This window comes from Limulus polyphemus, unplaced genomic scaffold, assembly GCF_000517525.1.
Source record: "Limulus polyphemus unplaced genomic scaffold, Limulus_polyphemus-2.1.2 Scaffold324, whole genome shotgun sequence".
Taxonomy (NCBI): domain Eukaryota; kingdom Metazoa; phylum Arthropoda; class Merostomata; order Xiphosura; family Limulidae; genus Limulus; species Limulus polyphemus.
The window spans coordinates 540765-558713 of record NW_013665934.1 but is presented as its reverse complement, the minus strand read 5'-3'; the positions used below and the strand labels follow the sequence as shown (position 1 = coordinate 558713).

General features: G+C 33.5%; 1 protein-coding gene across 1 annotated transcript in view; it reads right to left on the bottom strand.

The window, feature by feature from the left end:
* The window catches only part of LOC106457388 (teneurin-m-like), a 229851-nt gene that overhangs the window by 62466 nt on the left and 149436 nt on the right, over positions 1–17949 (bottom strand). The window contains exons 6-10 of the mRNA XM_022383293.1: positions 14644–15082; positions 13451–13558; positions 8985–9274; positions 4984–5098; positions 4197–4301 (exon numbers count right to left, since the gene is read on the bottom strand). Coding sequence (XP_022239001.1) covers positions 4197–4301; positions 4984–5098; positions 8985–9274; positions 13451–13558; positions 14644–15082 — 1057 coding nt within the window. The remainder of the gene's footprint in view (positions 1–4196; positions 4302–4983; positions 5099–8984; positions 9275–13450; positions 13559–14643; positions 15083–17949) is intronic.

Here is a 17949-nt window from a genome sequence, read left to right as displayed (position 1 = left end):
TTTACAAGAAATTTAATGGTGCTATTTATTTTGTATTTGGTATAGTATTTAATGACGAAACTGACAATTAATGATTATTGCGCCATTTGTTTTTTGTAATAAATATTTTTGACCATGGCAACAAAGTCATTACATCTACAATCAGCACACTGGTCCAAAGTGTTAATGAATTAACAGGAAAAGTATTTACTAACTTTAGTTATCACTACAAAGACTTTATTTGGTTGTGTGAAAGAGCAATATTGGCACCTAAAAGTGTGACAATTAATTCTATCAACCAACAACTACTCCAGATTATTCCAGGGAATCCTTATATTTACAAATCAATTGATACAGTTATCAATCAAAATGAAGTTGTCAACTATCGAACGGAGTTTCTAAATTCTTTGGAATTTCCAGGATTGCCTCCTCACCAACTACAACTTAAAGTTGGAGCTCTTGTAATGCTTTTACCAAATTTAGATTAGCCTAAGCTCTGCAATGGTACCAGATTAATAATAAAGGCATTACAGCCTCATGTCATTGAAGCACAAATTCAAATTTCTAATAACATCAGAGATGCCGTTTCAGTTTAAGCGCTTACAATTTCCAGTAAGATTAAGTTTTGCTATGTCGGTCAACAAATCACAGAGACAAACAGTGAAAGTTGTTGGGCTACAGTTACAAGAAGACTACTTCTCTCATGGTCAACTGTATGTAGGAACAACTCTAGAGTAGGAATAGCTAATAATCTTTATGTATACTCTCCTTTTGGAAAAACATGCAATGTTGTATATAAAGAAGTATTGTACATTCTAATTTCAAATAAAGCCTTGTTTGATTAAATGCTTTTTTATTTCTCGCATCACAGCTTTTGTCTACTTACTGAATAATTTGCTGAAAATATACCGATCTATACATTTTCACCGCGCAACGCCAGATAACTCAGCTAGTATACATATAAAATTAACTCAGAAATTCAGTACCTTTGCTTTAGAAACAGGGTGTCGGTATATTAGTACGAAAATTGATCAAATATTTAGCACTAGTATAAAAGCTCGTCAAAAATGACAGGAAACAATTGTTGAATAATTAACGAAAATTATAAAATTTAACTAAAACGAATTTGTCTGTACCTCCAAAATGAACCTACTCTTCACTTATTTCATCAGACTCTGAGTAATTCTTTAATCACCACATTTTTAGTACAAACTACGCAGAAAAATGAAATGTTATCGTGAACAAAAGTATGTGTGCACTTTGAAAGAGACTTAAATAGTACTCTTGAGCCTTTTCACTGAATTCCAGGTCAGGAAGTAGAAAACATAGTGAGGGGATTCCGACATAAATTTTCAACTCTTTTCGACTGTATATGGTTTAACATATGGATAATCATTGTGTGTAGTTCTTTTCGTATTTTTTGTTTGTTGTTTTCTATAGTTACTTGTCCATTATGGCAGTAACTTTATGAATAATAATAAAAAATAGATATTTGGTTGTAATAAGCGTTTATTTCCTTTATGTTTTAAGGCCAAGTAGGTAATGTATGTGTTAAAAAAGCAAAAGAATATTTATTAATTAACATGTATTTACCACTTAAAACTTTTTAAACACGTAATAGTAGGCCTATTTGTAGTCTAATTTAAGCATTAGACCTAATACATAAACGTAACGTAAGGACTAGCTGAAACCCTACTTGGTAAATTTTATTTTGCTTTTGGCTACAACTCAGTGTCATAAAACTTCTGAATTAAACCATTTTGCTGTTATATAAAAAAATACAGAATAAAAAGCAAACCTTTCTATCAAATCAACATGAATATTGAGCATTCAACATAAACACCATAGTTTGCCTAAGAACAATTAGGTGATAGTTTTGTTGCTAAGCGACGATGTGTATTGTTGAGCATTACCAAAAAAGGAGCGTGAAAGCGTTCTCGACAGAGTGACAAAGGAAATAAGTTTTTTATAGCTAGTGATTGTTAAATAGCAGGTGAAATTTTTCTTAAATATAACCTTTCTCGTCCCCCACTTTAGAAATATGTATGTATATATATATGTGTGTGTATGTGTGCGTGTGTGAACACGATATTATCAAACGCATTGCAACAGCACATTTTCAGATGATGGATGGCCCATCCTTTGCGATTTTGCAAGCAAATTCCATAGTGAACTGATTCTTAAGGAGACTTATAATGGTTAGCAGCAGCTACAGACGATCAGTTGAAAACAAGACGTTATGAAGAAATAGTTTCTTTAAGACACAAAACTACATAACGGACTATCTGCGCTGTGCCCACCGTGGGTATCGAACCACATTTTTTGTGTGTTTTTTTTCTAGTTTCAGCGTTATAAAGCCATCACGCTTACTGCTAGGCCACCGGCACGAGGAAATAGATTCATGGATTAAAAAAAGGAATGATTATTGTATGCCTCCGAAACATTCCATCCCACCTAATCGTATCAAAAGATTCTATGGATAAATCGCTTTTAGTGTAGCGCTTAATACTTTTAGAATCTTTCAGATATCCTGAACTTTATATCAGTAAGTTTATTGATACCAGCCATTACGAAGAGCTCCAAAGTATTTCATGATCCTTTGGAGGGTTTTGCATCAAAGAGACATTAATACGGTTTAAAGGTGTTATTTTTAGTAGCAGCCACTAAAACGTTAAAAAAAACTTTTTCCTGCGTTATAGTTCTCGATGAGGGTAGGTTTGGAGCTACGAATAGCGATGGGTTTCTTAACACGGAAATCCAGTTCGTGTTGGTCTGCAGCAAAAGTAAAGTTCTACAGATCGACTAGGCTAAAGCATTATTATTATTATTAAATTACTATATTTATCATTTTTCGAACTTATGTTTATTACTTTTCTCTGTCCTTTTAACTTCTAAAATCCAATTTCTATCACTTGTTCTCCATTTGTAAAATTGTTTATAGAACCGCTTCAACAATGTTCCTTATAACAATATTTTTCTTAACGTGCTACACGCCGTACGTACGTAATTTAGAATCTCTTTATATTCTAACCCTTCAACGATTATGTCTAAGCCTTTTTCTACGGTTTAAACTGCCTGACGAAGGGCTTTTGCCCGAAACGTTGCAAATAAATATAAAGTTTTTGTCATAAACAATTTTTAACACTTTTTTTTTCATTATTTTATTGTTTTTCCACGTCTTGCGGTATTTCCTACTGTGTGTTTTTTCTTAACACGAAGACTCATGGCCAAACTCAACAGGATAAATAGTACATCAACTGTCTTCCTGTGAAATCTCGACTAAGATTTAGCTGGAGGATCTGGCCTCCACGATAATTATAATAATGGGAATTGTTATGATATTTAGTCTTTTCCCCCATTTTTCTTTACTTACATGTTGATACAATTATCAACTTAACTTTCATTTAAATAAATTAAGAAAGAAAGATCTAATTATATTTTAAAACGCCTAACTGCATAGTAATGAAAACATACGACATAAGTATTTGCAAACAATAACCAAAAGCAAACTAATAGTTACAAGATATTAACGTTGTATTCAACTACAGCAGAGAAGTAGTTACAAGATATTAACGCTGTATTCAACTACAGCAGAGAAGTAGTTACAAGATATTAATGCTGTATTCAACTAATGCAGAAAAGTAGTTACAGAATATCAACGTTGTATTCAACTAATGCGCAAAAGTAGTTACAAGATATAAACGTTGTATTCAACTAGAGCACAAAAGTACTACAAGATATTAACACTGTATTCAACTACAGCACAGAAGTAGTTACAAGATATTAACGCTGTATTCAACTAATGCAGAAAAGTAGTTACAAGATATAAACGTTGTAGTCAACTACAGCACAGAAGTAGTTACAAGATATAAACACTGTATTTAACTACAGCACAGTAGTACGTTACAAGATATTAACGCTGTATTCAACTAATGCAGAAAAGTAGTTACAAGATACCAACGCTGTATTCAACTAATGCAGAAAAGTAGTTACAAGATATTAACGTTGTATACAACTAAAGCAGAGAAGTAGTTACAGGGCAAAAACGTCATATTCAACTAAAGCCACTCCTAACCAGAATTCGACTAAACAGACTTTCAAAACAAGAATATTTTCTAAAGAAATTAAAAGTATGAAAATAATAAAACACCAAGTGTAAACACGGCCTAAGTATCATTATAATTATCCTATAGAGTCAGTTATACAAATATTCTTACTGTCAGCACAATCATGGCCTATGTAACCTGGGAAACAGTGGCACTTTCCAAGTTGGCAGTTCCCGTTACGATTGCAATTGTTAGGGCACGTGGTCGGAACGTCATCTGTATAACAAACGATTAACATATTGTTTATACCATCCAATCAACGCTAAATATGGAATGTACAATGCTTAAAATGAAGCTTAATCTGATATTTGGATTACAATATTTTCAATACAACAATATCTGCGAGATATCAACCAACCGAGTTTAGAATTTGTAAGATATCAGCTGAACATATAACGAGATTAATATTTAATAGATATAAATTAAGCATGCAGAAATAGTGATGAAACTAGCATCTGAACAAATCAAATAGAATAAAGAGATCAAACTGTCAAAAAATATATTAAATCTGAGATGGGCATTATGAAATTGAAATTTATATTAATTATTCCTTCCTTTCGTTACTTATACTATTTATAATATGTATTTTAATAAGTAAAACATATGAAACATTGAATAACACCTTGATCAGAAACGCTTACCCTAAATCTGACATCTTAATTACATGGTGACAAAAAGGTCGATAGAGGGCATATTTTTTTATTATTATTGTATTCCAAAGATTAACATCTTTATCTGCTAATTGTTTACTGCATATTTTCGAGTTTGTTTGTTTTTTAGATGATTTACAATACGTTTATATAACGTATGTTTATATAATTAGTTTATTTTCGAAAAAAAAACATTTTTAGGGAATTTTATTAATGAAAAAAGGAATATTTAACTCTAAATCACTTACTTGCAACTGAAGGATGAAAGGCAACCGTAGTTGCTTCCTTCTGGTCATCATTGATGATAGAAATGTACCATGGGCCGGGTTCCAAATAATGAAGAAAATTCACTTCTTCCAGCTGCTTTAAAGAATAATTTTTTTTACCCATATATAAAACTAATCTTTGAACATTTTGAAATAATAGCAAAAGGTTTTATGAGCACATCTATTGATTTTACAACGGACGTAATATAGGTTAATAAAAATTATGTGCACATCTATTGATTTTACAACGGACGTAATATAGGTTAATAAAAATTCATACATTCTTTAAAGCATAATAACGACGGATGAAAGCTGAGCGTTACTTTTACCTTATCAAGGGTTAGACTTACTTGCCAGACAAATCAATCAAAATATTAGATACGACACGAGTGAAATGGTGAACTTAGCAAAACTTAGATTTGGAAAAAAGCCACGAATAAAGAGAAAGACACAAAACGGCAGCAGTCTACATTATGACTATCTGACGTTGGCTTTTTCGTTCGACATAAAAAGGTCAGATAAAAGACAAACGAGAATGACGACCAGCAGCCAAGGATACTTACTTAAGAAACGATAGATGAACTTTAGTGGTTATGGTTCCAACGAAAATAATCGCGCTCTAGTCAAACAAAACTCCTGTTTTTAGTCAAGAAAAACTGTCTTTCTGCACGTACGTCAAACCGTTTCTGTGTAGTTAAATACAACACCCCCCTCATGTAGCCGTCTAATACCGCTTGGAAATAAATACATGAAGTTATGATGAAAGTATATTTATTTTCTTTAGTTACATAAACCTTCGTTGTAACAGGCAAATATCACCGAATAGCTTTAATTTATTGAGAAAAAATTGGGTTTATATCTAAAAGAAACTTGCTGTTGACATTACCCTAAAAATGTTCAATATACCGCACAGAAAAGTTTTGGGAGAAATGAACGAAAACTGTGTTTAGACATAAAAGTCGTACTATCCAGCAATATTGCGTTGTAATATGGTTTATCCGTATAAAGACGCCTAAAAAATATATATCGTTTTTTTTTAAGTATCTTCTTTCAATTAGATTGTCAGCAGTGATTATATCAATATCAAAAGATTTGTTCCAAATCTAAGATAAAGACAATATTATTTTGTAAATGTAAAAAACAAATTTCACATTATTTCTGAGGTAAAATTCCAAATCAGTTTTTAGTCCTGCAATCTGTACATCTTACGTTTGTTTAACGTACACAGGATTTTTCGAAAGTCTGGAATTTTGATACAACGAATTGCGTAAACGTGAATTTTCATTTTTTCGCTCTGTTGTTTCGAGCAATTATTGTTCAAAAACGTTAAAGTAGATATAAAAACACCTTTTTTAGATGGAAGTGTACAGTAACAAACTGGAAATAAATGTGAGGCTTTCAAACTGATTTAAATATAGAATGAAATTAGCGGGTTCCAGAAAATTTATATCCAACTGCAAGAGATACTTCACGTTAATTTCATTTGATTAAGATAAATACTGGCTTTCAAATTTCAAAAAATTATATTGAAAAAAAGTATACGACACCAATAGTGGACACATTACAACTATAGGACCGTAAATGATGATTTGTTTATTTGAATTTCCCGCAAAGCTACACGAGGGCTATCTGCGCTAGCCGTCCCTAATTTAGCAGTGTAAGACTCTTTTACCAACGAATAGTGGGATTGTCCGTCACGTTATAATGCCCCCGCGGCTGAAAGGACGAGCATGTTTGGTGTGACGGGGATTCGAACCCGCGACCCTCAGATTACGAGTCGAGCGCCCTAACCACCTGGCCATGCCGGGAAGGTAAATGACGGAGGAATATTACAACAGAGTAAGGTTTTATGTTATGTGTTTTTAAGAGCAGTAAAACCGTAAAATTGTTTTAAAACTTCAAATGCGAATGTAAAAATATGAAAAATAATATACATATATAAACATAAAACGAAAGTAAAATCAATTAATGCTATAAAATACCAAATGTTAATTTTGAACTATTTTACCTCTTGTGAAAGAAATCATTGGATTGCTCCCGTTTTACTGAACAAATAACGAAACACCCAAATCGATTGTTTAAAACAGAGTTAACACTGATATTGTAAAGCTTCTCATATTAGTATTGCGCATAAAAGCTTAGGTAAACGAACCAAAAACACTAATAACAACACCACTCGTTAGTAGAGGAAACACACACATAAAAAAAAGACTTCGTTAAAAAGGTATTATAATGTAACTTGTAATGACTTTGCTACAGTTACTTGAATAATTCAATTTTCAATCAATCAGAACGGCAGATAGAGTGTTTTCCGAGTTCTGAAAGACATTTAAGACTAATTCTTCCGCTGCAATACGTTAACAAACAATATGATTAAAACAGGCATTTTGGATTAGCTTATGTTTAATACTGCAAAAAAATACACAACAAACAAACTTTTACGTTTTTACATTCTGAAGCATTCGTTAGCTTAATACCCTTTCTTGGTTGTTAAATGAAACTCGAGAAGCTCCGCGGGGATGGAAGGTTACACACATTTCTTAGAAGCACTTCCGATGGCTTGTTCAAAACAGATTTTAAAGCGTTTTATTATCTGTAATATCGAACGTCACTGATTAAGAGAATCGCTAGAACCTCATTTATCTTCACTCTCAGTATAGTTGTGTAAATTAAGATGTTAGAGACAGACGTGTTATCATTCACCAACCATATCTCATTACAAACTGTCACCACACTTAACAACTATCACGATAATGAGGCGAAATTAAAGCCCACATCAGAAACTCGTCTGATTGGAACCGAAACCGTGTCCAAAAATAATTGTATTCTCATTCTGAGAAACAGATACCAATCTAACCCGTGGTGATATCTTATAGAATGGGACCATCATCAAGTCACCAAATATTGTGCCCGTCAAGCCTGGTTATTTTTTTTTCGTTTGAAGTTAAGCTCAAAGCTACACAATGGGCTATCTGTGCTCTGCCCACCACGGGTATCGAAACCCGGTTTCTAGCGTTGTAAGTCCGCAGACATACCGCTGTGCCACTGGGGCCAAGCCTGGTGAAGCATTGACTCAATGTAAGGACAAGCAGCATTAGCAAATTTAAACCATTTGTACAAATTAGGTCACAAGAACGATTATATACACTGTTAACCCTAGTCATAATGTATAATAATTTTATGTTCCAATTATCCCCAAAACCTACTTTTACATTCGTTTTGGGTTGCACTTGTATTTAATTGTGAATCAGAATATTAATATCACAGAAAGTCGAGTCGAATAAATGGCTCTCCAAAAGATTCAAAAAGAGTCTACTTGCTACCTGTTGTCCCAGTATGCCACAGGAAATAGTGCGGAAAAGATAGCTTTGGAGAATACTAATTTCACCACATTTTCAATGTTTCACAAACAATTTATGTGGAATGAAATGTATACCACAGTAGAGAGCAAAGTATGTAAAAATAAAGAATAAGTCATTACTATACCACTGGGGCCAATAATTGACTTCCGTTTTCCAGTTAAAAAAAAATATTGTAGAGCGTCGTTTTCGGCACAGTATCTAAATATATACATACTTTTTTCGTTCATCAGCTGTAGCTTGTTTCTTGTGCAAGACGAAACAGGAAATTATTCATACAGAATAATAGCAGTATGGCAGAATCAAGTCGATATTATATAGAAGGAAGGTTGACGTGGGCGAAACTTTAATTTTATACGTATGAATTCTCTTTGTGTGGTTGAAAAATACAATGAAGAGTAGTTTCCTCTCAATTCTATTTTCCCATACTGGTCTTATTCAGTGTGAGATAGTTCCTGTTTTGTCCATTATATATACTCTATAAGCATCAAGTGTTTCGATTATAGCATTGATGAATAAAATTATAAGTAAAATTTTATGGTTTTATTCATTTTTCATATCTATAATCTATAGTCTTAAGATAACAGTGAGGTTGAAGAGTAAAAGAAGAAAAAAAAGTCTTACCACTGCAGCTCGTCTGTAAGAGCGAGTCTGTTCTGGGTTAATTATTTCAAATAAATCATACATTGTTAAAGACGGAGGAAAGTTTCTTCTTGCAAACAGAGCGAGCTTTGCGCTGCGTGGTGCAGTCAAGTTGAATCGAACCCATGCAGATTTTGTTTGGTTGAACCACACAGTCCAAGAATGACGAGAATCCAATCGTTTCGACAAGGATGAATCTAGACCAATCTGTGAATAGTAGGCTACATCGCTTGGTATGGAGAGGCATGGCGATGGGTAATAGCCAATATTTCCTGTTGTGATAGAATAATAAACCAAGAGGACATATGGTTGAGTAGTAACCTATATAATGGAAAACTATATTTCATTAACACGGATCGTATAAGATTGAACTTTATCACTAATAAGACACAGCAGGGAAATAAATCTGTTTCGAATGGTAAAATCAATTAACCTGGACAATGAGTGTGAGGACTCACTCCACAATGAGGATTGTCACATGTGTCTCTCTTGACACCCTTTTGTTAAATCCCAGATTAACCCTTATATTTACTGTCGTTGAAACCAGAGTTAAGAATTCAGTTGATTTGTCAAAGAATAATACAGTCTTGCCTAAAATGTTTGCATATTGTTCTATACTGATGTTATTGTCTGCATGCATGCATGGAGTAGTTATTGAGTAAATGCCCGAGTAGTAACAGAGAAGGTAGCGTATGATCAGACAAACATGTACGAGTTATTATTTTGGTCTGTAAAACTTGTTTTGAACACTTAGGGTGTGCTTTTGGTAAAATCTTTTTTCGAAACAGCTCAGGCGTCAAATATTTCGACTGTCGAGAAATAGTATTAAGTAAACAGACATTGCCACAACAGTAAGGTACCCCAATGTACTGTACCCAGAATCCTGAAACGTCATCGGACTAAAGGAAACACTGTTTCAGGAAAATCTACTGGCCGCGATGACCGTGTTTTGATCAGGTTAACACGTCAAGGTCGAAAGAAATCTTTCAACACCTTACGACAGGAATGGCGTGAGCACATTCATTCCAGAGTATCTAGAAGAACAGTGAATAGGAGATTGATCGAACAAGATTATTTTGCAAGAAGGGCTATCTACAAATCTATATCAACCAGAATTCACCGCTGTTATCGTGTTACTTGGGCAAGACAGTATGCCAACTTACAGTTAAGACAATGGCGAAATTTCATCTTTTCAGATGAGTCCTGTTTCCTGTTTGTTAAAGTTAATGATAGGATTCGTGTTCGTCGTTTGCCTGGATAACATATGAGGGAAGATTATTTTTCTACAGAGAACACACTAGAGGTGGTGCAGTACATGTTTGGGCAGCTATTCATTATGGTGGAAAAACTGCTCTTCATACCCTCCAGGGTAACGTCAACGGCGCCTCCTACAGACATCACATGGATACGAAATTACTTCCATATGCAAAGTCAAGGTTTGGCAATAACTTTGTGTTTCTTAAGGACAATGCCACTGCCCACAGTGCACGTATTGTACAGAATTATCTCAACTAGGAGAACTTTATAAGATTGCCATGGCCAGCAATATCCCACAATTGTAATCCCATTGAGAATTGCTGTTTAGAACTTAGCTGGAAAATTGTTATCCACGACCCTAAAACAGCTACTGTGGCTGAGATGCAACGCCTTCTAGTGAATTACATCAATAACCTCATCTACAGTATGCCACGTATCTTGCGGGGGATATTAGAGTACGAGGAGGACCAACCAAGTACTTAATGTTTAATATGAACTGATATAAGGTTACAGACGCTACTTATAATAATTTGATGTTATATTTTGTCGATATATATGTTTTGGTAAAGTTTTATTGTAATAGATGAAATGATGAATCACACATCTCTCTACAGGTGCCTGGTATATTGTTTGATGTTCTAATAAATCGCTCGTGGTGTCCATAGAACCTGTCTCATTAAACAAATTACATATGTAGATGTTAAATATAATATGCATTTCTCAGTTTGACAGCACTATGTGTATTTGTATGCCATCTTATTAATAACGATTTTATTTGTTTCAAAATATGCAAACATTCTGGTCAAGACTGTGGATTTACATCTCCTTTTAACGAACCAGAATTATTAATTAAAATAGGTCAAGCCTCAGGTAAAGAACATACATTCAAAATTTTAATCAGAAGTTCAATGTATACAGTCTAAGCAGATAAGTATCTTAGAATTTAAAGAAGCCATGCAAACAGACAAAGGCTTAACAAATGTAATGGAAAAGAAAAATTTAATGTAATGAAATGAAATGTGGCATGAAAGTATTTTCTCCTTCAAGAACTTATCCGGAACTTGATTTGGAATCGACAACACATTTCTTTTTCTTAACATAAGCCAAAATTTACAGACCATCTACTTTCTTTAAGGTAAAGTACTGCACGAAAGTTATCAAAATAATTTACTTTTGATAGGTCGAAGGAGAAATTATACACACACGAAAACACACATTTAATTTACACGTATCTTGTGATACGTAGTGAGAAAAACACAAGCAAACAATTTGAAAATACTTCGTTATATAAAAATATCCACTGATAAAGTCTTGAATGTAGGCGTGTTAGTTAATATCACTGGATTTTTAAAAATTCTTTTTCAATATATATATACACCAAAAGTCAACTCCAGAACTGAATTGTTTCAATTAATGAGCGCTAGAATTCGGGGTTTGATCACTGTGGTGGAAACGGCCTATATATCCTAAGTGCAACTTTGATTAAAACACAAAGGAAAGCTTCTAGGAATAGTAGTTTTTGGGTTTTTTAAGGAAATAGCCCTAAGTTTTGTTTGTCTGTTTTGTATATAAGCATAAGCTACAAAAAGGGCTATCTGAACACTGCCCACCATGGATATCTAAACCCGGTTTCTAGCGGTATAAGTCCGCAGACATGTCACTGTGAGGTACCCTAAGTTTTACTCATAATTTATAATAGTTTACAATTACAATAAACATATATTGTAAATGGTACGGGTAGCCAAGAAGGTTTTAATTTTGTTGTGTTTTTTGTTTTTGTAATCACTGCATTAAGCTTAGTCTCAGCAGAAGGTGTGTTTTTGTTTTCGTTATTAACATTAATTAATAAACTGTATTTTTGTCTGTTTTTAAATATGCTAAAATAAGTTAAACTTTAATAAAATAGTGTAACACTTTTTCTTTCATGAGATGAGAATTAAAGCCTTTGTTGAACTTTTCAAGAAAATCCATACAAATCTATCGATAACGGTGATTAAATGTATATTAATTATCTTAGATGGCAAATTTATTTTATTAATTTACTAAATTTAATAACAGTTTATAATATACAATCAAGCATAACAAAAAGAATGATAATCTTAAAGCTCTCTTATTTTAAAATGGTGAAGTTTCGAATATATTAAATAATGTCTTTTTCCTCAACAATATAGTTTTAGAACAATAAACTAAAAGTTTTACATTCACCATAGTTACATATAAGTCACTGATGTACCTACATTTGTTTACAGCAACAATAACAAAAACATAATTTACCAGACAGCTTTATCTGGCAAATGGTATACAAAATCTAGAAACTTCGGAGAAAAATAATTACACTTCGTTATTTTCTCGCTTGAAATTTTCTAATGTTGTTAAATTAACTCTTTCAAAGGGTATTTTAATAATATTTTTCGTAAAATTTGTAATACTAAATATTATTTATAGCTGTTGCTAGCAATGAGACAAGTAATTTGAAAATCCCGGAAATAGAAGAATTTAAATCTTGTCCGGCTTTAAACAATAATGATTTGTTTTTTGCTAAGCATAAAGCTACGCAATAGGCTTTCGGTGTTGTGTTTGCCACGGGTATCGAAACCCGAATCCTAGCGTTGTGAGCCGTCAGACTTACCACTGAGGGGGAACAGTAATTACACAGATTTTCTAACAATAAAAGACAATAATAAATATTATATTGATATCCTAAACCTAGTTTAATCCTCAGTTAAAACAATGTGTTTTGATAATCCAATAAATGTTTATTTCATTTTGGCTGTTGTTGCTGTTTTATTAGCAATGGGCTACCTGCGCTCTGTCCATCACAGCGAATCGAACCTCGGAATTTAGCATTGTATGTCTGGAAACGTAATGCTGAGCCACTAGGTGGTAACAATGAAAGACAAAACTAAATTAATGGATTATGTTGATATCTTAAAACAAACTTAAATCACGTAAGGTAAACTATATTAATAACCCAAATAAATGTTATTATAATTATATTTTAGCTGTTTTATTAGCAGAGAATCGAACCTCGGATGTTAGCATTGTAAGTCGAGAAATTTACCTCTGACCCATCGGGGGACATTTTCATTTCAAAATAGAAACATTCGTAAAAAAAGTAAAAGACCTTCCTAACAAAAACTACAATGTGTATTGTAGTGAAAACAAATGTAATGATAAGTTTAGGGCCTTACCTTTTGAAGCTGGAGTTATAAAGTTCACCATACTTTGAGATCTCTCCCCGTCATCTACCACAATGCAAGGCTTATTGCTCTCTGGACTTACCATCAAAATGCTCGTGGCTGACAAATACAAAACAAATCCCTTATTTCCTGAACGTTACGAAACAGATAATGTACATTTTAGCACGTGAAACTGACGAACTACTATAATTAATAAAATTATCCAGTTACTAGACGACTCTGTTAACAAGAAAGTACAGAAATTATAATATATCCTACCAGCTTCCGTTTTTAAAAGGGAAGATTGGTTTTAAACATTGGAGGAATAATTTTAAAATTCATAATTCAATCTAGTTGTCCTTGTTCTAATCGAGATATCACATATTGTTCTAGCATTTTTATTGAAGCTTGTGAAACATGCCGGAATTACGTTTATGTTAGAACCACCATTCGCTTCCGTTAAACACATTTTTTTTCTTTTCTTTATTAAAACCACAACGTGAATATTGGTAAAATTAGGTTAAAAGTAAACATTTTTATTCTAATTCACAATTTCAAGAAACATGGTTAAAGAACAAAACAAACGTTGGACTGAAGAGGTCATGTGAAATGTTGAAATTAGTATCCAAATAAATTTAGTATTGTTCCGTTAATGCGGATTTAGATTTTATTGTAAATTACTTTACACGGTATTGTTTATTCATCAATTATTATAATGGTTAAAGTTTGTTTGTTTTAAATTTCGCGCAAAGCTACACGAGGGCTATCTGCGCTAGCCGTCCCTAATTTAGCAGTGTAAGACTAGAGGGAAGGCAGACAGTCATCACTACCCACCGACAACTCTTGGGCTACTCTTTTACCAACGAATAGTGGGATTGGCCGTCACAATATAACGTTCCCACGGCTGAAAGGGCGAACATATTAGATGCGACGGGGATTCGAATTCGCAGATTGCGAGTCGAGCGCCCTAACCTCCTGGTCATGCCGAGCCTAATGGTTAAAGAAATTTGTTTTGAAAAGCAGTTCTAGAATATTCTTCAGTAACGATTCAAATTTTTGTATGCTTTGTAGGCTGCCCCCTAGTGATATACACAATATTTTTTGTTTTGTAAGCTTAGTGCTACACACAATAAAATGAACCGTGATTTGCTTCTCTGTTAAAGGACATTTTAAGATAAAAATACTAGTTTAAACAAATTTCATACCAGCAAAATATGCCATTGTGGCGGTGAGAACAATAGTAACCAGAATCAAGACAATTGTTGCCATTTTCCATGAGCACCGATGACTGCATGATTTCCGGAAATGAAAACGGGAAGAGGAAATGGTAGCGGAAGTGAAAGCGGAAGTAGCAGAGAATGGAGGCCTTTTAGCGTTGTGGGACGTAGAGGCCTGAATTAACTGAGGGTTGACGCAATTGGTAACAGGAACCATAGGACCAGTGGTGGAATTGGGAGTACCGCAGAACACTGGAAGCGGGTTGCTATAGGTTGGGCCTGAAGAAGTAGTTGGCACATTGTTCGTTCCCCCAGATGGTACTGCTGTCACAGGAACGTTGTTGCAGAGCAAATCTGTTCTCAGTGGGTTTTGTGGTTGAGTGTAAATTCTAGATAAAATACCATTAACAATCACTGACCGAATACTCTGTTAGTGATTTAATATAGCAAAATATATATATAATATTTCACCATGATCAATACAATTAGTTAAATTTAACGAACTCTGTTAAAGGTTTGATTAAACAAAAACGAAAACGATGGCCATACCATGATTCTGGTAATTAAAACACACACGAATTTGTAAAGAACGTAAAAGTTTTTTGTTTTTTTTAATTTCCAAATGTTTCCAGGCTTCACTTCAATCACTTGTGAGCATATGGCTTCAGTCGTAACAAGTAAGATGAAATATGATTAACTGGCTTTAAATAAAGCACGAACACTGTACTTGTCAGGACATTGTAGCATCAGAATTTTCTATCTTAATAATACAGATATTTGTAACACTGAATTAGTGTAGAAATATATTTCTATGAACTCCAAAGGGTTTTTTTTTACTCAGTTCTTACAAAAACATCTCCATTTTTTTGTAATTCATTTATTGACTTAATCTTTCATTACGTTAGTCGTAACTAATAAATATAATATATTATGTTTTGAGTTTTTGAGCCTAAAGCAATTTGCGTAAACCTTGCGACAGGAATATATTTTGCCATTTCCACATTTTGTTTCTGGTGTACATAACATTGATAATTCAAGCATGTAGTGCGATTAGAATGAAGTTGTCAGTAATGGATCAAAAATAACGTAAGCATCTCTACTTTTATAGTCTGATGTTTTCGCGAATAAAGGGGGAAGCTTTTGCAATCATTGTTCGATCAGGAAGAAAAAACAAAATAGTATCATCAGTCGAAATAACTCGTTTACACAGTAACTCATGGTCCGTGAAACTGCATCACAGATTTTAACAATTTCACGGACAGACGCTTTAGCATAGAATTTCACGTGCGATAGTGATAAAGGAATTATTTTTATCCTTAATACGACCAGTATTACACAGTTTTACTTAAAACATCTGAATGTTTCGCCCATTCACATCGCATCACTTCAATCGGTAATTTTCCAAACTTTCATTTTCAAATTCTTAAAATCTATCACGAGTAAACATTTCACAGAATGAAACGCTGATTGGAATGAACGAATTTTTGTTTAAAATCCTTCGCTAAAATGAAATATTTGTAGTTATTATATATATATATATATTGTTGTTTTTTTTTCACAAAAGCGCATTCTCCAAGAAAATCACATCCCATGCAAATTACATTTCTAGCAAAATACATTTTATTTAACAATCAGTAGTTTCATACTTCTCCACCTAATCTTCTAAGCCCTCAGTAGGCCTAAGCCTCTCTCTCTCTCTGTGTGTGTATACTGACTAGTTCTAGTTAAAGATAATCGATCCTTGTCCAGCTGCAGCAGCTACATGCGTGTTATTCTTATCTTTAGTCCCCGGGAGTACACATGAGATTTCAATACCCAGCAATGAATTACTATCTACACTCGCTAAGAAATTCGTCTTTCAGGCCCGTTGCCTACGACATGGCTAAGCTTCCTATGCATAATAAAATTTGTGATTTGAGAAGGCCTGATGCGTAGAAGAGAGAGAGAGACTCTCAAGACAAGAGATTTTCTTCCACGTCTTAAACACAATGAATAGTGGCAGGATTTACCCAAGTAAAGCTTCTGAATCACAACCAGCTACGTTGATTTGTCTCTGCCATCAAACTACACATTTATTAGCGTTTCTATTAAATGTAATTGGTGTATCTTAAGAGGTGATATTTTATAACATTTAGATTCAAAGGTGATTATTTCCATGTACCACGAAACCATTGCACTAAATCATAAACGTTTATTACACTATCAAAATGAACAAAATTGATAAGTTGATAAATATAGAGTTTGTTTTGGACAAGTAAGAAATATATATATAGTTATTTTTTCCTCTACACTTTGAATAACGAAAAATGCGTGTTTTCACTTAATATTCAATGGTCAACTGTTCTAGACAGGTAAATAAATCTTTTCTGATTAATTTCCTAAGTAATTTCGAACATTATGAGGATAATAGTCTTGGATACTTTTTATATAATAACTTAAACGAGAAGCGTTATGTTGACATCTGACATGCCTTCAGGATAAAAACACAACAACAACAACAAAAAAACACCTTACGCCAACATTTTCACTACTTCTCTTCACTCTTTTCAATAAGAAAAAAACCCCTTATCTTTCTAATTCCTGAACATTAATGACCATATGTGGGTCTTAAATTAAAGCTTTTTGGTTTATTTTGAAATGCATAAAACTGTTCGTAACGATTATATAGTTTTTGTAGTTTATAGGCACAGCGATACTGGCTCTTCTCGACAAATTCATTTGGTCAAACACGTTTATTCTCGGCGGCAGGTAAGTGATTGCCTAATCCTTTAAACGCTTAAAATATTAAGCAGATGGAGTTGGAAGGTATACTGAAGGTACAGATTTTAAAATAGACAGAAAGTTAAGACAATTTTTACAGGGTTCTTGAAATCCACGCTTAAATTATGCTATTCAATATTGTGTATGCCAAGGTTTAGATTGTCCGTTTCTATTATTTCTCCGAAAGGGGGGGGGCAAAGGCTGCCTGGATGGGTTACCTGTTTTAATCACTCGCAGTACTATACAGTAGTGTGTCGTCAGTCAGTCAGTAGACACTAAAATTACGCCGCATAAGTGGTGCTTAACGTTGAAATTTGTACTGTCGTGAAGTCAGTAAAGCGTGCGCATGCCATGAATCACGAGAAGAATTATTGTCTCTGTAGGCTATAACACAGCATGACATATGAACTTCAAAAGCAAGAAATAAAAATATTTGTTACTCTTAAATTTGACTTTATTTATTCTTGAAACAGAACACTTTCGGGAACCCGAGGAAGTAAGTATATTCCATATTGTATCTATATCTATATAAAT